General features: G+C 44.5%; 1 protein-coding gene across 3 annotated transcripts in view; it reads right to left on the bottom strand.

Annotated features, from left to right (window-relative positions):
• Window positions 1–3,273: 3,273 nt before the first annotated feature.
• The window catches only part of HECW1 (HECT, C2 and WW domain containing E3 ubiquitin protein ligase 1), a gene marked incomplete at both ends in the record, with an annotated part of 479,237 nt that continues 459,503 nt past the window's right edge, over window positions 3,274–23,007 (bottom strand). For all 3 annotated transcript variants that reach the window (XM_082661880.1, XM_082661879.1, XM_082661881.1), the window contains 4 exons: window positions 3,274–3,385; window positions 10,109–10,307; window positions 12,351–12,465; window positions 14,045–14,191. In XM_082661880.1, the coding sequence (XP_082518006.1) occupies window positions 3,274–3,385; window positions 10,109–10,307; window positions 12,351–12,465; window positions 14,045–14,191 (573 nt within the window). The remainder of the gene's footprint in view (window positions 3,386–10,108; window positions 10,308–12,350; window positions 12,466–14,044; window positions 14,192–23,007) is intronic.

The following is a 23,007-nucleotide window of genomic DNA, read 5'->3' as shown; positions in this document are numbered from 1 at the left end:
GAAGCATAAGTATTCTCTTATTTATTGTTCTTATTTGTCTCCCAATCAAAGGTAATACACTCTTACTAAAAATAGCTCTAGGGCTTCCCTTGTGGCGCAGTGGTTGAGTCTGCCTGCCAATGCAGGGGACACGGGTTCGAGTCCTGGTCCAGGAAGATCCCACACGCCGTGGAGCAGCTGGGCTCGTGTGCCACAACTACTGAGCCTGTGCACCACAACTACTGAAGCCTGCGCGCCTAGAGCCTGTGCTCCGCAACGAGAGAAGCCACCACGATGAGAAGCCTGCGCACTTCAACGAAGAGTAGCTCCTGCTCGCCACAACTAGAGAAAGCCCGCGCGCAGCAACAAAGACCCAATGCAGTTAAAAATAAAATAAATAAAATAAATTTAAAAGAAATAGCTCTAAAAGATCTTGTTTTAGGGAAATAGTGGTTTATAAATGATTAATTTTATACTATGCCTCCATGGAGAAAACTAATACTTTAAGTTAAAAGGAAATTTACACAAGGTAACAAATGGGTGAGATCTATCTTGTCCATTATGAATTATATGATTTGGGGTGGTTTGCACCTCCACCTGGTGAAATTAATAGCACAATCGAGTCCTATAGCTGTTTTGTTATATGTGTAAATATATATATATATATATAATGTTGTACATAATTTAAAAATCAGCCTCATATATGAGGGGATATTAACCGAAGAAACATCATCTGGGACAAAGAGAAATAAAGATTTTTCCATAGCAACCCTCTGTCCTCCTCTTCTCTTTGTTTTCCTTCCCTAGGGATTCTGTGCAAGGCTGTAATGGAAATTGGGACCCTATTAAGCACACTTCACACTTTTTCAGGGACTCTGACACCAGTATGTCTTTCTGGAATTTTATACTTTTATGAAATAGTGCTCCTGGATGCTTTGTGGGATATATCTGAGCCATGGCATTGGGTGGGGCAGTGGGAATAAGGAAAAGTTAGTTAAAAATCATTCATGCCCAAGTTTTCCATCTATATATAACTTCTATGCTACCTTGTTCCTTCTGTATGTGGGAAGAATAGTCATCAATTAATCTAATTAACAGATTAATTAGATATTTGTGTAAATTGTGAAGCTCCCCGGGAGCAGGTTCCATCTTCGGATCAGCCTTCTCCCTTGTCAATGTTCTAATAGAAGAACTGAAAAGAAGAACTGAATGCTTGAATTGAGTATTTACATATATCTAACACCAAATTCTAAAAACGAAAGATGCCCCCTGTACTAGAGATGCTATTCTATATAGGATGGTGAAACGATCTGCATCACCCTTATGTCCTGATTTCGTAAACAACAGCTCCACATGCTGAAATGTGTCCTGAAGTTTACAGATCCCTCATTCTGTATTATGTAACTTACACATTCCATCATCCTATCTTGGTAAATATTCTTTTTAGACAACAACAGAAGGGCAGATTTCTGTAACACACATGTTCCCTGATTGACAACAGGTACACAGCAGCAAGGGGTGCGCACGAGCGTTCTAATCCCTGCTAAAGGAAGGTCTCCTTGTACAGTGCAGGAAGCACAATTAACACATTGTCTGGACGCAAACCAATATGAACTCTAGACCTGGCTCTGGATGAAATTAACTTTCCCACATTTCTCACATTTCTCCCTTGCTTAATATACTGAAGGACAACAATGTGACATTTCAACAGCTCTTTTCCCAGTGAAGAAAAACACTTTCATTGGTGACATATTTCAGACGACACGATAACAAGGTTAGACAAATAGCAAATGACCATCATGTTTGGGTTTATGGCAAATGTAATTGAGAGGTTAGGCTGTCCCTGGAGCCTGCAACTGTTGTTCTGAAAACACTACGTTTTCTGAGACGTCTCTTTACTGAATGCTAAAAGAAACTGGATCCCTATTTTGGCACAAATCAGCGTGCCTTTGGGGAGTTAGGTCTTTGCTCCAGGAGGACCACTATGGAGGAAGGAGATGTATTATATTGCCCTTTGGGGGGTTAGGTCTTGCGCCAGGGATGACTGCTACGGAGGAAGGAGATGTATTATATTGCCCTTGATTCCTAACAAGCACCATCGCTCTCTGCGGCTTCCGACTTAGTGCGGTCCCTGTGGACAATCAGATGTGAAGGAATTTGAACACCCTGATGAAGGAAAAAAAAAAAACCATGAAAAAATGAAAACACTATCAAAGTTGAAATAAAAGTTTGTTTGCCAAACAGGTAATTACTTGGCTTGAACAAAAGTCATGAGATTATCAGGACATTTTTCTTCCTCTGGGAAGGAGACCTGTGGCTAGATGGAACAAAGCAAAAGAAAACAGTACAGGACTCAAGTATTCAGACCAACTGAATATGTCCTTCTAATATGCCCTAATGCCCTTCTCCCCTTTCTCCTGTTTGCTTCAACGCGTTCTATACAACACAATGGGGGTAGACGCCTCGTTGTTTATGCTACATAATGAGATCTCCTTCTTGGACTTGTGCACAAGTTTGTGCTTCTTGGGTGGTGGGTGTTCACGGGGGGTGCACCTCCCTCCCCCCCCCAGGACTTCTCTGAACTCAAGTCGAGCCACAATCCCCACAACCATTGGGATGCCCTGTGTTGCATCAGCAGGAGGTGTTTTTCTTAGTGTTATTATTGGTTGGAAAGTGTAACATTTGCACCATATGTCTAGGCTAGTTCCAGGTGACGGGACCAATGCCACATATGAATCATGAGTTGAATGTATCAAAATTGTGGTGTTGTCACTGCTGTTTTTGGATGGATTGGATGCCCAGGGAAAAAGTAGAGTGGGAGGAAAAGAAAGAGTTGATCAGCTCCTATTCTGGCGTTTGTTGTTAGAAATTATTAAAAATGGTGGCTCTGCTCAGAAGAGATGGGTATAGAAAAGCTCGGAATGCTTAATGCTCAAATTTCCCCTTAAATCATAGAAATGGAAGTAAACATTTATTACCATTTGGTCAAGTGTAGCATAACTTGCATTCATATTTCATTGTCAGTAATGGAGGTATGTGGAGATATACACAGACCTTGAGACAGCTGTTTGTTTGTTTGTTTGTTTTTAAATATTGCATACAGGCTAGCAGTTCATTGAAAGTAGAGGAGATAAGCCTGAAGGTAAGATCTGAGAAGAAGGCAATGCTTCATGCACAGCTCGTCAATCCTGATTTGGTTTGAAAACGAAAATCATGGAATACCAAAATCAAAGGAGAGTTGATTCAGGGAAAGGGAAAGGATGATGTCACTGGCCAGGAAAAGTTTTGAGTTCCTCATTCAAGTCCAAAGGTGCTGGTTTCTTCCACCGCCGTTAACAGCTTTTCATACAACATGGAGTACGAGGGATAAGGTGGAAGATCCAATCGATTGAAGCACGTGTGTGCCCTGAATGGGGGAGAAAAGGCTGGTCAAGGTGTTTGTTTCAATGGTACAACTGGCTTGGCTAGTTCTGTGATCAGTCTGAATCTGTGAATCAAAAGTGAATCTAAAGAGGGTAGAACCATGTTTTAGGACCACCATAACACACCTGCAAACTAAGAAGCACAGCCTTGGGTTTCCCTGGTGGCGCAGTGGTTAAGAATCCGCCTGCTAATGCAGGGCACACGGGTTTGAGCCCTGGTCCGGGAAGTTCCCACATGCCGCAGAGCAACTAAGCCCGTGCGCCACAACTACTGAGCCTGTACTCTAGAGCCCTCGAGCCACAACTACTGAAGCCCGCACGTCTAGAACCCGTGCTCCGCAACAAGAGAAGCCACCGCAATGAGAAGCCTGTGCACCGCAATGAAGAGTAGCCCCCGCTGGCTGCAACTAGAGAAAGCCCGCACGCAGCAACGAAGACCCAATGCAGCCAAAAATAAATAAATAAATAATTTTTTAAAAATTAAAAAAAGAACCACAGCCTTCCAGACAGGAATAGACCAGTTGAAGGACTGGAATATCTAGAAACTGGAGGGGTGGGTTTGCATTTGGAAGCACACCACGTCATACTAGCACTGCACTAGCAAACCAGCGACATTTTACAACTGAGAGATGAAGTTGGATGTGGCCAGCAAAGGAACATAATTAGTATTAGAGGATTATGTTCCCAAGTCTCCTTGCCCAGCTCTGATTTCTGGGCCTCTGTAAACCCTGTGCATTGACCTAGAGGTGCCAACGGATACCCTGGAACTCTCGAGATCCAATGCCCCATCGAGGCAGGTGTGATGGAGCAATGACAGTCCGACTCCTTTACCATTCATAGTGGGGCCTGCTTAACCTGAAGCAGAGATGCCGCATTTCCAAGAACAGCTGAGCTTGGGGGATAATCCTCCCTGCGGCATCCCGGTGCCACTTGCCCTGGGTTCAGCTTATTTGGTCATGTACTTCATCCTGCGGGCCCATCTGTGTGGGCCAGTGTTGGGCCTAGACAAAGAATGGCTTTCCCTGCTATGTGCCAATGCATGGACCAGGACCAGACCCTGCTAACCAAGTGAAGAGGGGCAGAAAAATGCCAAGTGTGCTTCTGGAACTGGCTGAGTTAGCCAGGGGCGGGATACGGGCAGACAGCATCTTCTTGGTTTTTTTTTTTATCTAATCATTTTCACTGTCACTCCGAAGTGGAAATAATACAGAAAAAACAAATCCTATTTAGAAGATAGCTGGGATCAGATTAATTCTGTAAAAGATAATTTCTGGGAACTGAAAACAGTAGCAAATGGCCCCTCTTCAAGACCTAGTCTGAACACCCAGAGTTTCTTCAAGAGTTGTTCTTAGTGCATTAATCTATAGGCCTGGTTAACTCTTAAATAAATCCTAGTTTGTAATCTAGAATGAATGAACACAATCAAATCACGATTTGATTCCTCATTCCTAAGTCCTCGCCGCTCTCCACGTGTGGTCCTGACAGCACGGAGGACCTGCTTACTTCATTACCTGGGCACTGGACCCACGGCTCCCAGGTGGGCTGGGGTCGTGGACAGAATCTGGAACCAGGGTTCGGAAGACCTCTATTCTGGTCACGGTCCAGCCACTGACTAGCTTTATAACCTTGGGAAAGTCAACGAATCTTCCTGAGCCTCAGTTTTCTCACTTATAAAATGGGATAATAATACACATTCCGTGCACCTCAGAGGGCTGGTGTGAGGACAGCACATAGATGCCTTCGTAAACCGTGAATCATCATTTGAGCATCAGGGCCGCTTACTAATCATGCGACCACCATTGCAGTCATGACTTTAGGAACTGTGTCACCCACGTGGGGACTTCAGACCCTTGGCCTCTTCCACGTGACTGCAAGCAAATGAATCAGCCTCATCTCGTATTTGTGAAGTCGATATTTTGGGACTCCACTGGATCTGTTCAGTTGTGTCGTGTCAGATTCCATGCTGTCGGTGTTATTCTAGGGTTCCAGCATTTTGAGATCATTTTGGACGGTACGACGTGTGATACTTCTAACCTGTGTCATCTGCACAGTCGATCTCTCCGTCTCCTCGAGGTTTTCCAAGTTACCGACTAAAATGTGCACCAAGACAGTACCGAAGCCGGTCCTGCTCCTCTGCAGTAGAGACCACTCTAAGCTTGGTTACGAGCAAATGATGGAAAGAGGCAGCACCGCTACCGCGTGCGGCTGTGAGGCCAGTTCTTTAAGTGTGACTCCTTTTCAAGTCATCTTCTTCCACCGCCCAACTACGGCCTCAATCTCTGGACAGCTTCTCACTCTATCACTGCTGAATCTACTCTTTTCCAAGTTTGTCAATGACCTCTCGATTCCCCAATCCAGAGGCACATTTTCTATGCCCACCTCCTCAGGCTGTTTGAAAGCATCTGACAGCTCTTCCTCTGAACATCTCTCTTCCCTTGGCTTCTTTTTTTTTTTTTGCGGTACACAGGCCTCTCACTGTTGTGGCCTCTCCTGCTGCGGAGCACAGGCTCTGGACGCGCAGGCTCAGTGGCCATGGCTCACGGGCCCAGCCGCTCCGCGGCACGTGGGATCCTCCCGGACCGGGACACGAACCTGTGTCCCCTGCATCGGCAGGCGGACTCTCAACCACTGCGCCAGCAGGGAAGCCCTTCCCTTGGCTTCTTGATGGCTTCTCAGTGGCTGTCAGTTTCTCTTAGGGACTCCCAATGGCTCCCTCATGCCTCCTTTGTAGCCTGACAGCCTACAGAGCAGGGCTTCCCACCCGGCACCACTGACACTTTGAGCTCGATGACTCTCCACCGGGAGGGACTGTCCTGTGTCTTGTAGGTGTTTCGCAGCATCCTCGGTCTCTACCTGAGAGAAGCCAGGAGGACTCCTCCCCGACAACCAAAAATGTCTCCAGACATTGCCAAGTGTCCCCTGCAGGGACACAATCACCTCTTTCCTGCCCTCCCCTACTTGAGAACCATCCCTATAGAGTAAGCCAACTACCAACTTAACCAGACCTCCACCTTCATCCTGGGCTTGGGCTCAGTTTACATCTGCACTGAAGCATGTTTGCGTTAGAATTTTAGTCCTGTTAATCCGCCCATGACTCATACTTCTGTTGCCCCTGGTCCCTACTCTAAATGTAAACCCCTAAGGTTTTCTCCTCTCCATCTTATCTCCACACTGCCTGTGCTGGGTCTACCCTGACCAGCTCCCGAGTTTTCTTTCCTCCCAAGCCTTTCCTTGTCAAGTTCCTCAGTACGGAAACTCTCCCACCTCCTGGTCTGGATGTGGCCTCCAAGCTCTGGATGTGGTTCTCAGCACTCAGGAGTGGAGATGGTCACCGTTCACCCTGCTGCATGCCGGGCTGTGGATGGATGAGTGACTTTTCCACTCCCCACTGCCCATTCTACATCATTACTTTTCAATCTTTGATCAAACATTTCTGTTCCTCTGAATCTCATGCCATTTAGATATTTTTTCCCCCAAACTACAGGTTTTGTCCGGCATTTTATTTCAATGAAATAGGATAGGGTAGGAAATAGTGTATTACCTGCAGGTAATAAGGATGAAGTATTGTTTTGAAGAACATGTGTTTCAGATACACACACACAGGAGTACCTATGCATGTATTGTGTTGGGATGTGAAGGGCCCTTCTCTCTGTGGGCTGTAGTTAAGACACGTTTGACCATCAGTGATCTAGACGTACCTTCCATACCTTCTGACCTTCTGGGTAACACATTTATCAAAATCTCTGGTACTTGGCTTCAATGCTCTCCATTTTCAGGTCTTCCCACCAGACTGTGTAGCATCTGAGTCCACTTGGTTGGCTGTTCAGTGCCCTGGCCTGCCAGCTCCTTGACCCCAACCTCCGTGACCATTTCACCCCTCTTACGCTCCAGCGATGGTGGTTTATGAAGTTTCTTCACCAGGCACTGTAAACTTAGAGCCTAGAAACCTCTACCCTCAGAGTCCTTTGTCCTAATCCCCACACACTCTGGAAAGCACGGACTTGGCCTGATGTATGGTTTTGCTGTGACGCTCCCTCGTCTGGGAGGCCAGCTGCCTTTCTAGAGGGAAGGTCTGAGGAGAATGCAGCTCATCAGAGCGTGGGTTGCACACGGGGCTCACGGTCTCTGGGGAGCCCCGGGTCACCCCGAGGGTGCTCGGTGCTCCTGCTTGCCTCAGGCTTCTATCACCTGCCATATGGCCAGGCCAGGTCTTTCCGGACTACCATTATTGGAATCCAGAGGTTCTTTCTTTCTCTCCACACATAGGTGACACTTTCTAGGTTCTTGGATCATCAGAAAATGCACAAGGGAGACTAGTCGGGGGTTACTACTCAGAGGGTCGTCTTCACTGTCCCCTTAGAGGCATCTCAGCACTTGATTCTTGGGGCCCTTCTGGCCTACGGCAAAGTCCCCGCTTCCCCCAAGAACCCTCTCTGGGATTCGTGGGGCAGCAGCCTTTTTAGGAGCGCCTTGGCCCAGATGTGCTGAGCCTGTTCATACGCCTGACGTCCACCCTATAAGTTCTCTGTGTGGGTTGATAGGATTAATGTACATTTCAAAGCTGCCCAGAGCATATATGTAATTAGACTCAATCTCTGACCCCAAATGACAAAAGCAGTGACTTCCCTTTCCTAAAGAGTAAAACAGACTCCTCAGCGGGTCTTCTCTCCGTGGCCCACCAAACTCTCTCTATCAACTGCGTCCCCTGCAAGTGTCGCACTGGACGTCTTGTCCTCCAGGCCAGCTTTGTGATCTTTCCTGAACACAGCCGACCCTTCCCACCCCCAGGCTTTGCTCCTGCTGTGGCTTCAGCCCAGAATCCCCTCCATCCTTCCTTGCCCCTCAGGGCTCATCTAAATGCCAGCTTCTCTGTGTCATCGTCTCCTGTCAACTCAATCAGGTTTAGGTCTCTGTTCTACAAACTCACAGCATCCTGCTTTTATCTTCCCTTCTTACTGCCCCTCTGATTGCACCTGGAGTCGTAATGACTTACTCTTCCGCTCCGTTCCTCCCTAGACTGTAAGCCCCTCTGGGCAGGTTCATTGCTGTAGCTCAGGCCCTCCTTCAGGTGCACACTGAGGTGCCCACTATGAGAGAATCATCAAATGTGACTCAAATTCACTCCTCTAAAGTAAGAGCAAAATGTTTCCCAAAAACCTCATCCTCCAAATCTATCATTCAACTCGACAAATGGAAATCTTGCCTTTTTAGCCTTATTTTCTTGCCAGACTTCGTTCAGCAGGTTCAGTGCTCAGCAGAGCCGTGCAAATGAGCACTGAGGGTCTGCTGATCGAAGTGGGTGAAGCCAGGGCTGAAAAGTGCCCCAACGCTTTAGGCTGTTATTAACCAGCTGGGCATGCACTCTGCTTCCTGGGCCTGCTAATACGCACCGTCATCAGGTGAATTATCTCCGGGATGCTAGAAAGTCTAGGAAAGCTAGATGAAAATTATAGTTCAGTCAATCCTTCCACAATAGGGATTTAGCAAAGTGTCTGGGAGGCCATGTAGAAATACAGCTGAATTAAATACGAATCTTCTGTTATAATTAGAAAATATCACAGTAGAAGAAAATAATGTGGATCAATCTTATGTTTGCTGAGCGGGTTTTAATACTATAGTACCTACACAGAAGTATCTCTTTAGTGCTCCTTATTTCACCGATGAGGAATATGCTACCCAAAGTGGCACAGAAAGGACGGAGGAAGTGTTGGGATGAAAACTCATGGTGCAGGGAATTCATTCCGTTAAACTGCCTGGAGCCCTAGTGCCTCCTTTTTTTGCATTATCTTACAATAATTTCATCAATAGCTTACTGTATAGAAGCCACTATAGAGACCGGAGATATACACGTGGTCTTGTCTGCACACATTTTGAAACATAGTAGGAAAAATGCAACAGGTACATGCTAACTATTCCAGGGAATATCAAGTGTATCCAGTGCTACGTCATAGTGAGACAGGCTGAGACCTGGGATCCTTTACTGCAGTGCTTGCACCTGGACAAACATCTCCTTGAGCAACAGAATACAAAGAAACTCGAAGGGACTAAAAATAACTGCAGGCACGGGCAGTTAGGGGCATTTATGAACAATAAGATACAAAAAGGCCACAAACTAACTGCCACTTCTGAGATGCCGGGAGCAAAAACGGGGGACTGTGCGTGATCCCTGCACACAGCACCACCAAGGGGGTGTGCCGAGCACCGAAGCCCCGCCTCTGGCCCTACCCAGCCATTGGCCCCCACCCTCACCCCATTTAAGGGAACAGCTCACCACCCTGCCTTGGGGGCGAGTCCCAGTAAACCCTTTCCTGAATTTGTCTGGCCTCTTGTCAATTTCTGTTGATTAAAGAGTCCAAGAACCCGGGTGGGTAACAGTAGAAGTCCAGACACAGTGCTGGCAGGACCACTTTGGACGCTCCCCCAGATGAGGCATTCCTCTTTAAATTAAATTGGGCTACGTAGGACTGACACATGCACCGTGACACCACTAGCCCACATACCATCAGTCAACAAAAAATCACTAAGAATACGGTCTAAATGCACCTCCCCGAGACTTCTCACCCACACCTTTCACTAATGACTCACGGAACACTACTTTGGGTGGCAGGAAAGAATTCCATCCCAACGGTTAAGTGCCCAAGCTCAAATGACAAAGGGTACTTGGCCTTCTTCGGCAGGCTTCCCAAAGGTGGGCAGGAGCTCCATACCTGGGGAGAGATGTAATTTTCCCCCATTTCTCTATGCAAAAGCGCCGAAGCCCGTTGCTCCCTCGAAGGGCTGCAAAGCCTTCGTAGGGCACGCTTGACGTTCCCGTGACGAACTGCAGTAATCTGAGTCTCTGCTCGTTGTTGAAACGTTCCACCGCAGCCCAGAACCAGCGGATCACGAGATGCCCATCGTGATAACCTGAGTGGAGCAGGAGGGAGACCGAGAGGATGTGTAGAGGGGAGGAGGGAGTGGTGGGGGGGAGATGAAATACACATCAGGTGTGCCAAGAACTGAACAGCAGCTCTTGATCTGCGGATTTCTCTCGTGATGGCCTTTCGGTAGGTCTAAAACAATTTGTATAACGGACTCCAATTTGAAAACAAAAACCTATTTAGAAAATAGGCACTTTGTAAAAAGGCTGTATGCTGTGAGGGATGTCCTCAGAGATGTTTGCTTTCTATTTAAACAACTGGGACCCCGGGAGTCCTTTTCCTGCCTGATATAAATGTGGACAAGGAGTGACGAGGCCTGGTAGAGATCTTTGGGGTTCCGAAGAGACAAAGCGCTCTACGAATACGGTATTTCCTGGTATTGTCTTTGTTCTGATGTCTTAGCTCTCGGGACCCACATACTGTGGCGCGTCTAGGACTTAAGAAAGGCTGGAGGTGAATGTGAAACTTGGTCCACGGAAGATGCGGGGCTCTCCAAGTGCCCTTGGAGCCGCTGCCCCCAGATCAGCCCTGGGCCGCAAAGAGTTGGGCCCATGGAAGTAGTATGGGGCCTCTCACAGGACAGTAAGGAAACCAAGCTTGGAGCAATCCCTTATGATAAGGTAGATGGTTCCCCACTGACTGCAAATGCACGAAACACTCAAAGATGCAGAAATCTATGTGGACTGGGGCAGAAAGAAGGAAAGCTTCACAAGGGAAGGGAGGTGTGAGTTCGGCATGTGAAGGGCTTGTGGGAGTGCAGGAGGGGAAATAGAGAATGATAAGAATGCGGAATCAATATGCAGGGAACAGCAAGCCGACTAGACCAGCATAGACCAGCATAGACCAGCATAGGGGTTCTGCTGAGGACTGAAGGGACCTTGCTGGGGCCTCAGACACCTTAATAGCTAGGCAGAGACACTGTGACTTGACACCTTAGGTCGGTGGCTTTCCTACCAAGCCAGGAAGGGCCTCGTGGTCCCACAGAGGTTTCCTGCTACATGGCTGAGTGTACCGGGGAGACAAGGTAGGCTTAGATGATGGGCCCCTTGTTCACCCTCTATTATATTGATAGGGGTTTCTCTGTAATATTTTACATGAAGAAAGGATTTTCAGCTTAAAGAACGTTCAAAGGTTTCTAAGTAATAAGGAGCTTGATTGTTTTGTGGGGTGGGAAATGCCCTGATCAAAATAAATGTTTCAGGAAGGCTGGTACGGCAGCGTGAAGGTGAATAGCTAGGAGGGGTCAGACATTAGATTTGGAGAGATGACAGTGAGAACCGTGTTGCAGCAAACCAGGACTGATGTGAAGAGGGCTTCACTTCTACAGGGAGCAGGACACCCTTTCCTGCCAGCAAACGACCCAGCTCTGGAGATGGCCCGTGGACGGTGGCGTTCTCTGGAACGCATCTCCACCGAGTTATGCCAGAGACGACCAGCAGGGATTACTGTCACCCAAAGGAAAGTCTAGGTTGGAAGCTGGCGGAAGGCATGGACCAGAGCCTGCTTTGCACACGTACTGAAGTAAGGCCAAGTTTTTTGTAACCTTCAAAAAGTGATATTATTTTATATTTATATTATCACTACATATGGAATATATATATGAACAGTATTCAGCCATAAAAGGGAATGCAGTAGTGAATCATACTACAACGTGAACAAACCTTACTGAGTGAAAGAAGCCAGACCCCAAAGGCCACATACAGTATCATTCTATTTACATGAGGTATCCAGCACTGGTACATCCACAGAGACAGAAGGCACACTGAGGTTTGCTGGGGTGGGAGGATGGGGGAGAAAGGGGGAGTAACTGCTTCCTGGGTCCAGGGTTTCCTTTGAGAATGAGGAAAACGTTTTAGAATTAGCTAGAGGGGATGGTTGTACCACATTGTGAGTGCGCTAAACGCCACCACGTTGTTCCCTTTAAAATGATTAATTTCATGTTACGTCAGTTTCACCTCAATAACATTTGTTAAGAAGTGAAGGACTGTGTCTGTGAGAGCCGATCCGTCAACAAGCCCCGCTCACTCACCTCCCCGGTACTCAGCATTGTTCCGCCAGTCGACCAGGTCGATCTCCGCCGTGCCCGCGATCACCAGCTCCAGCTCCCTGGCGTCGAACACGGAGACCAGCCTCGAGTCCACCACCTGAAATCCACATTAGGCCTCAGCCTCCAGGCTCAACCTCCTGGAGAGGTTACATTCATTATTATTTCTGTGGGTTAAGCTGGGAGGCTGACCATTGTTTACAACTTTTTCCCCCAAAGTGCTATCGTGTTTAAGTTCAGAATCAGGAGCATTTTGAGACACTACCCCTTCATGAGCTGGGAACTCAAAAAAGGTCTGCTGCTTTTCACTGCTGTGATATTCCCTCTCGGAATGATGTTATGAATAAGCCTGACTTGACATTCCAGAGTCACATTTAAGTTTCCAAATAACGTCACCTTTTGAAGGCAAAAAGTCCAAGTCCCTGGACTCCTCTCCTCTACATAAAGGGATCCTCTCCTCTACATAAAACTAGGACTTATTTCCTAGGAATGGACGTTATATATTAAAATGACTGTCTTTTCCTTCCTTTCTCCCCTTACTTCCTGAATTCCTCCTTCAAAGATCCGGGAAGATCTGCTTGGTTAGTGTTCTAAGCTCCGGCTTTACATCTTGTTGCCAAATATATCAGGTACAACTGAACACCTGCAGTGGGTACCTCCTTTAATCAAACCAGTGGACCAGCCAGTCACCCACGCTGTTCTCTATCACAGCAGCAAAGAAAACCTTCCAACACCCAAACCCTTGTTTCTAAATTGCAAAAGTTTAACCATGTCAATTTTTGGTGCACACAAAGGCTAGCAGTTGTCACTGTCCTTTTTTTTTTTTTGATTACTATTGATCTCTGATGCTTTTTTTAAAAAACTTTTTTTAATTGAATGAAAGATTCTTTAAATTCTATAGTGCTTTAGAACTTTCAAAAGTTTCACACACGTGATTTCATACAATCCCATAATACGTCACTGTCCTCCTGATTTACCATCTCAGCATGGATCATGTGGTACAAAGTGACACTAGGAGCATATCTCCTTTTATTGTGTTTTGCTTTATTGCATTCTACAGATACTGCTTTTTTTTACAAATTGAAGGTTTGGGGCAACGCTGCATCATCAGATGATGGTTAGTTTTTTCAGTAATAAAGTATTTTTTCAATAAGTTATGTACATTGTTTTTTCTAGACATAATGCTATTGCACACTTAGTACACTACAGTACAGTGTAAACATAACTCTTATAAGCACTAGGAAACCGAACAATTCACGTGACGCTTTATTGTGACATCGGCTTTACTGCCATGGTCTGGAACTAAACCTGCAGTATCTCCGAGGTCTGCCTGTGTAAGAAAATAAAAATCAAGCGAGAGCGGACAATGCCCTCCACTTCATTTCACTCATTTTTATTTCACTGAGTGAAAGGAGATGCAACACGCACATGTCTTGGCAGGACGTGTCATGTGTTTTCACAGGTGGCACAGCAGGGCCACACCAATGCCAGTTTTGTGAGACCACGAGAGCTGGGTTTCCCAGAGAACTCTGACCCCTCACCCTCTACCCCCAGGAGGCCCTCTTTGCACGCTGGTGAGTAGAGCTGAGCCCTCTTCCTGCCTTGCTTGTCCTCTCCCTTCTCCTAACAAGCTGTGTCGGGGGTGAAGGCCTGGCGTGCCTGCCGAGCCTGGGTCTCACCTCGTAGAAGCCCCGGACCAGGGCCTCGGTCTGCTGCACCGCTCCGCGCTCCACCCGCCACCTCACCATCCTCTCGATGTACTCTTTCTTGTTCTTTTCTGTCACTTGGGTGTTCGCTCCTCCAGACTTTAACTCCCTCTCCGTTACCTTGAGGGGAAACAAAGATCATGATGCTTGTTGACTCAGCTTATCTTACAGTGAGACAGATCGATTTTAGGAGTATGAACTCTTTGCAAAAAGTCGTCTTCACAAGCATTTGGCATCATTACTTTCTTGCTTCTTTTTCCTTTCCTGGAAGTTACTAGAAAGGTTCTGGTTGTTCTAAGCAGATACTTCAGTACCTTAGAAGCATTTTTGTTTTATAAAGAGAAAATGTGTTTCTTTAACTCAAGAGGCTTAATGGAAATAAAAGAAAAATGCCCCTGGTTGTCCCTAAATGGACTGGAATGTCCTTATCCTATAGTCACATACTTGATTGCTCCAAATCCCAATTAGATCAAATTCTTAACAGCCAAATTCTTCCCCAACCACAGCAGATCATTGGCAGGAGAACAGTGGAGGGTGGGAGGATACTTTTGCAGCCAGGTATAAGAGTGGCTGAAGAGTGACAGCCTGACCTTGAGAAAGGAAACAGAGATTGAAGTTGCCACGTAGTATGAAGATGCATGTTTGTTAGGACAAGCTAACAAGAAAAGTGATGATCTGCGCTTTACTGTTTTGAAAGGCAAGAAGGCACATAACATATTAGACATTTTTATCAAAAAGAGTTGGTGTGTTAAATTAGGAAGATGGCGGAAGAGTAAGACGTGGAGATCACCTTCCTCCCCACAGATAAACCAGAAATACATCTACACGTGGAACAACTCCTACAGAACACCTACTGAACGCTGGCAGAAGACCTCAGACCTCCGAAAAGGCAAGAAACCCCGCACGTACCTGGGTCGGCAAAAGAAAAAAGAATAAACAGAGACAAAAGGATAGGGACGGGACCTGCACCAGTGGGAGGGAGCTGTGAAGGAGGAAACGTTTCCACACACTAGGAGCCCCTTCGCGGGCGGAGACTGCGGGTGGCAGAGGGGGGAAGCTTCGGAGCCGCGGAGGAGAACGCAGCCACAGGGGTGTGGAGGGCAAAGCGGGGAGATTCCCGCACAGAGGATCGGTGCCGACCAGCACTCACCAGCCCGAGAGGCTTGTCTGCTCACCCGCCGAGGCGGGCGGGGGTGGGAGCTGAGGCTCGGGCTTCGGTCGGAGCGCAGGGAGAGGACTGGGGTTGGCTGCGTGAACACAGCCTGCAGGGGGTTGGTGCACCACGGCTAGCCGGGAGGGAGTCCGGGGAAAAGTCTGGACCTGCCAAAGAGGCAAGTGACTTTTTCTTCCCTTTTTGTTTCCTGGTGCTCGAGGAGAGGGGATTAAGAGCGCTGCTTAAAGAAGCTCCAGAGACGGGCGCGATCCGCGGCTAAAAGCGCGGACCCCAGAGACGGGAATGAGACGCTAAGGCTGCTGCTGCCGCCACCAAGAAGCCCGTGTAGGAGCACAGGTCACTCTCCACACCCCCCTTCCGGGGAGCCTGTGCAGCCCGCCACTGCCAGGGTCCCGGGATCCAGGGTCAACTTCCCCGGGAGAACGCACGGTGCGCCTCAGGCTGGTGCAGCGTCACGCTGCCCTCTGCCGCCGCAGGCCTGCCTCGCATCCGTCCCCCTCCCTCCCCGCGGCCTGAGTGAACCAGAGCCCCCGAATCAGCGGCTCCTTTAACCCCGTCCTGTCTGAGCGAAGAACAGACGCCCTCCGGCGACCTACACGCAGAGGCAGGGCCAAATCCAAAGCTGAGCCACTGGGAGCTGTGAGAACAAAGAAGAGAAAGGGAAATCTCTCCCAGCCTCAGGAGCAGCGGATTAAAGCTCCACAATCAACTTGATGTACCTGCATGTGTGGAATACCTGAATAGACAACCAATCATCCCAAATTGAGGAGGTGGACTTTGAGAGCAAGATTTATTATTTTTTCCCCTTTTCCTCTTTTTGTGAGTGTGTATGTGTATGCTTCTGTGTGAGATTTTGTCTGTATAGCTTTGCCTTCACCATTTGTCCTAGGGTTCTATCCGTCCGTTTTTTTTTCCTTAAAAAATTTTTTTCTTAATAATTATTTTTTTATTTTAATAACTTTATTTTACTTTATCTTACTTTATTTTATTTTCTTTTATTTTCTTTCTTCCTTCCTTCCTTCCTTCCTTCCATCCTTCCTTCCTTCCTTCCTTTTCTTTCTACTTTTTCTCCCTTTTATTCTGAGCTGTGTGGGTGAAAGGCTCTTGGTGCTGCAGCCAGGAGTCAGTGCTGTGCCTCTGAGGTGGGAGAGCCAACTTCAGGACACTGGTCCACAGGAGACCTCCCAGCTCCACATAATATCAAACGGAGAAAATCTCCCAGAGATCTCCATCTCAACACCAGCACCCAGCTTCACTCAACGACCAGCAAGCTACAGTGCTGGACAGCCTATGCCAAACAACTAGCAAGACAGGAACACAACCCCACCCATTAGCAGAGAGGCTGCCTAAAATCATAATAAGTCCACAGACACCCCAAAACACACCACCAGACGTGGACATGCCCACCAGAAAGACAAGATCCAGCCTCATCCACCAGAACACAGGCACTAGTCCCCTCCATCAGGAAGCCTACACAACCCACTGAACCAACTTTAGCCACTGGGGACAGACACCAAAAACAACGGGAACTACGAACTTGCAGCGTGCAAAAAGGAGACCCCAAACACAGTAAGATAAGCAAAATGAGAAGACAGAGAAACACACAGCAGATGAAGGAGCAAGATAAAAACCCACCAGACCTAAAAAATGAAGAGGAAATAGGCAGTCTACCTGAAAAAGAATTCAGAATAATGATAGTAAACATGATCCAAAATCTTGGAAACAGAATAGAGAAAATGCAAGAAACATTTAACAAGGACCTAGAAGAACTAAAGATGAAACAAGCAATGATGAACAACACAATAAATGAAATTAAAAATACTCTAGATGGGATCAATAGCAGAATAACCGAGGCAGAAGAACGGATAAGTGACCTGGAAGATAAAATAGTGGAAATAACTACTGCAGAGCAGAATAAAGAAAAAAGAATGAAAAGAACTGAGGACAGACTCAGAGACCTCTGGGACAACATTAAACGCACCAACATTCGAATTATAGGGGTTCCAGAAGAAGAAGAGAAAAAGAAAGGGACTGAGAAAATATTTGAAGAGATTATAGTTGAAAACTTCCCTAATATAGGAAAGGAAATAGTTAATCAAGTCCAGGAAGCACAGAGAGCCCCATACAGGATAAATCCAAGGAGAAACATGCCAAGACACATATTAATCAAACTGTCAAAACTTAAATAGAAAGAAAACATATTAAAAGCAGCAAGGGAAAAACAACAAATAACACACAAGGGAATCCCCATAAGGTTAACAGCTGATTTTTCAGCAGAAACTCTGAAAGCCAGAAGGGACTGGCAGGACATATTTAAAGTGATGAAGGAGAAAAACCTACAACCAGGATTACTCTACCCAGCAAGGATCTCATTCAGATTTGATGGAGAAATTAAAACCTTTACAGACAAGCAAAAGCTGAGAGAGTTCAGCACCACCAAACCAGCTTTACAACAAATGCTAAAGGAACTTCTCTAGACAAGAAACACAAGAGAAGGGAAAGACCTACAATAACAAACCCAAAACAATTAAGAAAATGGGAATAGGAACATACATATCGATAATTACCTTGAATGTAAATGGATTAAATGCTCCCACCGAAAGACACAGACTGGTTGAATGGATACAAAAACAAGACTCATATATATGCTGTCTACAAGAGACCCACTTCAGACCTAGAGACACATACAGACTGAAAGTAAGGGGATGGAAAAAGATATTCCATGCAAATGGAAACCAAAAGAAAGCTGGAGTAGCAATTCTCATATCAGACAAAATAGACTTTAAAATAAAGACTATTACAACAGACAAAGAAGGACACTACATCATGATCAAGGGATCGATCCAAGAAGAAGATATAACAATTGTAAATATTTATGCACCCAACATAGGAGCACCTCAATACATAAGGCAAATACTAACAGCCATAAAAGGGGAAATCGACAGTAACACATTCATAGTAGGGGAATTTAACATCCCACTTTCACCAATGGACAGGTCATCCAAAATGAAAATAAATAAGGAAACACAAGCTTTAAATGATACATTAAACAAGATGGACTTAATTGATATTTATAGGACATTCCATCCAAAAACAACAGAATACACATTTTTCTCAAGTGCTCATGGAACATTCTCCAGGATAGATCATATCTTGGGTCACAAATCAAGCCTTGGTAAATTTAAGAAAATTGAAATTGTATCAAGTATCTTTTCCGACCACAATGCTATGAGACTAGATATCAATTACAGGAAAATATTTGTAAAAAATACAAACACATGGAGGCTAAACAATACACTACGTAATAACGAAGTGATCACTGAAGAAATCAAAGAGGAAATCAAAAAATACCTAGAAACAAATGACAATGGAGACACGATGACCCAAAACCTATGGGAAGCAGCAAAAGCGGTTCTAAGAGGGAAGTTTATAGCAATACAATCCTACCTTAAGAAACAGGAAACATCTCGAATAAACAACCTAACCTTGCACCTAAAGCAATTAGAGAAAGAAGAACAAAAAACCCCAAAGTTAGCAGAAGGAAAGAAGTCATAAAGATCAGATCAGAAATAAATGAAAAAGAAATGAAGGAAACGATAGCAAAGATCAATAAAACTAAAAGCTGGTTCTTTGAGAAGATAAACAAAATTGATAAACCATTAGCCAGACTCATCAAGAAAAAAAGGGAGAAGACTCAAATCAATAGAATTAGAAATGAAAAAGGAGAAGTAACAACTGACACTGCAGAAATACAAAAGATCATGAGAGATTACTACAAGCAACTCTATGCCAATAAAATGGACAACCTGGAAGAAATGGACAAATTCTTAGAAATGTACAACCAGCCAAGACTGAATCAGGAAGAAATAGAAAATATGAACAGACCAATAACAAGCACAGAAATTGAAACTGTGATTAAAAACCTTTCAACAAACAAAAGCCCAGGACCAGATGGCTTCACAGGCGAATTATATCAAACATTTAGAGAAGAGCTAACACCTATCCTTCTCAACCTCTTCCAAAATATAGCAGAGGGAGGAACACTCCCAAACTCATTCTATGAGGCCACCATCACCCTGATACACAAACCAGACAAGGATGTCACAAAGAAAGAAAACTACAGGCCAATATCACTGATGAAAACAGGTGTAAAAATCCTCAACAAAATACTAGCAAACAGAATCCAACAGCACATTAAAAGGATCATACACCATGATCAAGTGGGGTTTATTCCAGGAATGCAAGTATTCTTCAATATATGCAAATCAATCAACGTGATACACCATATTAACAAATTGAAGGAGAAAAACCATATGATCATTTCAATAGATGCAGATAAAGCTTTTGACAAAATTCAACACCCATTTATAATAAAAACCCTGCAGAAAGTAGGCATAGAGGGAACTTTCCTCAACATAATAAAGGCCATATATGACAAACTCACAGCCAACATCGTCCTCAATGGTGAAAAACTGAAAGCATTTCCACTAAGATCAGGAACAAGACAAGGTTGCCCACTCTCACCACTCTTATTCAACATAGTTTTGGAAGTTTTAGCCACAGCAATCAGAGAAGAAAAGGAAATAAAAGGAATCCAAATCGGAAAAGAAGAAGTAAAGCTGTCACTGTTTGCAGATGACATGATACTACACATAGAGAATCCTAAAAATGCCACCAGAAAACTACTAGAGCTAATCAATGAATTTGGTAAAGTAGCAGGATACAAAATTAATGCACAGAAATCTCTGGCATTCCTATACACTAATGATGAAAAATCTGAAAGTGAAATCAAGAAAACATTCCCATTTACCATTGCAACAAAAAGAATAAAATATCTAGGAATAAACCTACCTAAGGAGACAAAAGACCTGTATGCAGAAAATAATAAGACACTGATGAAAGAAATTAAAGATGATACAAATAGATGGAGTGATATACCATGTTCTTGGATTGGAAGAATCAACATTGTGAAAATGACTCTACCACCCAAAGCAATCTACAGATTCAATGCAATCCCTATCAAACTACCAATGGCATTTTTCACAGAAGTAGAACAAAAAATTTCACAATTTGTATGGAAACACAAAAGACCCTGAATAGCCAAAGCAATCTTGAGAATGAAAAATGGAGCAGGAGGAATCAGGTTCCCTGACTTCAGACTATACTACAAAGCTACAGTAATCAAGACAGTATGGTACTGGCACAAAAACAGAAATATAGATTAATGGAACAGGATAGAAAGCCCAGAGATAACCCCATGCACATCTGGTCACCTTATCTTTGATAAAGGAGGCAAGAAAGTACAGTGGAGAAGGACAGCCTCTTCAATAAGTGATGCTGGGAAAACTGGACAGGTATATGTAAAAGTATGAGATTAGATCACTCCCTAACACCATACACAAAAATAAGCTCAAAATGGATTAAAGACCTAAATGTAAGGCCAGAAACTATCAAACTCTTAGAAGAAAACATAGGCAGAACACTCTATGACATAAATCACAACAAGGTCTTTTTTGACCCACCTCCTAGAGAAATGGAAATAAAAACAAAAATAAACAAATGGAACCTAATGAAACTTAAAAGCTTTTGCACAGCAAAGGAAACCATAAACAAGACCAAAAGACAACCTTCAGAATGGGAGAAAATATTTGCAAATGAAGCAACTGACAAAGGATTAATCTCCAAAATTTACAAGCAGCTCATGCAGCTCAATAACAAAAAAAAAAAACAACCCAATCCAAAAATGGGCAGAAGACCTAAATAGACATTTCTCCAAAGAAGATATACAGATTGCCAACAAACACATGGAAGAATGCTCAACATCACTAATCATTAGAGAAATGCAAATCAAAACTACAATGAGATATCATCTCACACCAGTCAGAATGGCCATCATCAAAAAATCTAGGAACAATAAATGCTAGAGAGGGTGTGGAGAAAAGGGAACCCTCTTGCACTGCTGCTGGGAATGTGAATTGGTTCAGCCACTATGGAGAACAGTATGGAGGTTCCTTAAAAAACTACAAATAGAACTACCATACGACCCAGCAATCCCACTACTGGGCATATACCCTGAGAAAACCATAATTCAAAAAGAGTCATGTACCAAAATGTTCATTGCAGCTATAGTTACACTAGCCAGGAGATGGAAACAACCTAAGTGTCCATCATCAGATGAATGGATGAAGAAAATGTGGCAGATATATACAATGGAATATTACTCAGCCATAAAAAGAAACGAAATTGAGTTATTTGTAGTGAGGTGGATGGACCTAGAGTCTGTCAAACAGAGTGAAGTAAGTCAGAAAGAGAAAAACAAATACCATATGCTAACACATATATATGGAATTTAAGAAAAAAAAATGTCATGAAGAACCCAGGGCTAAGACAGGAATAAAGACACAGACCTACCAGGGACTGGACTTGGGGATATGGGGAGGGGGAAGGGTAAGCTGTGACAAAGTGAGAGAGTGGCATGGACATATATACACTACCAAACGTAAAACAGCTAGCTAGTCGGAAGCAGCCGCATAGCATAAGGAGATCAACTCGGTGCTTTGTGACCACTTAGAGGGGTGGGATATGGAGGGTGGGAGGGAAGGAGACGCAAGAGGGAAGAGATATGGGAACATATGTATATGTATAACTGATTCACTTTGTTGTAAAGCAGAAACAAACACACCATTGTAAAGCAATTATACTCCAATAAAGATGTTAAAAAAAAAGTGTTGGTGTTTGAAAGGGGTTAGCATCAGTTATCTTAAATTTGCTTAAGGGGTTCACCTTGCTGCTCAATGCTGTAAGAAAAATGAGGCATAACTGTACTCAGTTACTGATTGAAAAATATATGTATATATTTGGCACTCATGGACAAGGTACTTAAACAAAACAGTTCACAGAAGTCTGCTGATTACATTTTCTTCTGTCACTTGGGTGACTAAGGTAAATATGAAATACTTGTCAATTATAACATTAATTGCCACCCAAGATCCATGTTCTTTGGAGCCTCTGGATTTTAGCTGCCCAGTTAAAGACTATTTCCTGACACTAAGTGTGTGATGTAATTAAATTCTGGCAATTAGGTATAAGCGGGGGTGTTGTACAGCACTTTCAGGGGGCCTCCTTAAAGGGAGGGGCTATGCCCCTTTGTCCTGCTACTTCAGACACGACGTGATGGTTGGGGCACTGTATGCATCTGGGTCATGAGTGCAGGTGGCCACTGTAGGGATTGCAGCCTTGGGTTGCCTGCCTCCACACTTTTATGTAAGAGAAAAATATACTGTTCGTTTCCGCAGGGTCATTGGGTTTCTTCATTAGCAGCTGAACCTAATCTTAACTAACACACCCAGGAAAAGCCTATGGTGTCTTTCAGCTGCATCTGTCTGTCTGCTCTTCATAACTTGCCAAAAGAAGGGCTGAGACTCGATCTTCTAAAACCAAAATCATCATTCTTGGTGACCTCATTTGAAAAGAAACAGGATCGTTTAAGCTTTAAACAGATAGATATTATTCTAGATCTATAACACATCCTGATTTTTATCACTGGGAACATTTTGAACTTTCTCTGAGGTGTTCAACTCCTACGCTATATACACCTGAAAAATTGCTCTTTTTATTTTCAATGTTATTTTTTTCCCTCTAATTTATGTATTTAGTCATTTGTAGTTTACTTGATTTCTTCCTGTGTCCATGGAATAAAATTTAAGTGCTGTAAATGGCCATACAGTGAAAAGCAAGTTTCTCTCCCACCTCATCGCCTAGC

Source organism: Grampus griseus (genome assembly GCF_964374135.1).
Source record: "Grampus griseus genome assembly, chromosome: 9".
NCBI lineage: Eukaryota > Metazoa > Chordata > Mammalia > Artiodactyla > Delphinidae > Grampus > Grampus griseus.
This window is presented reverse-complemented; position numbering and strand designations above follow the sequence as displayed.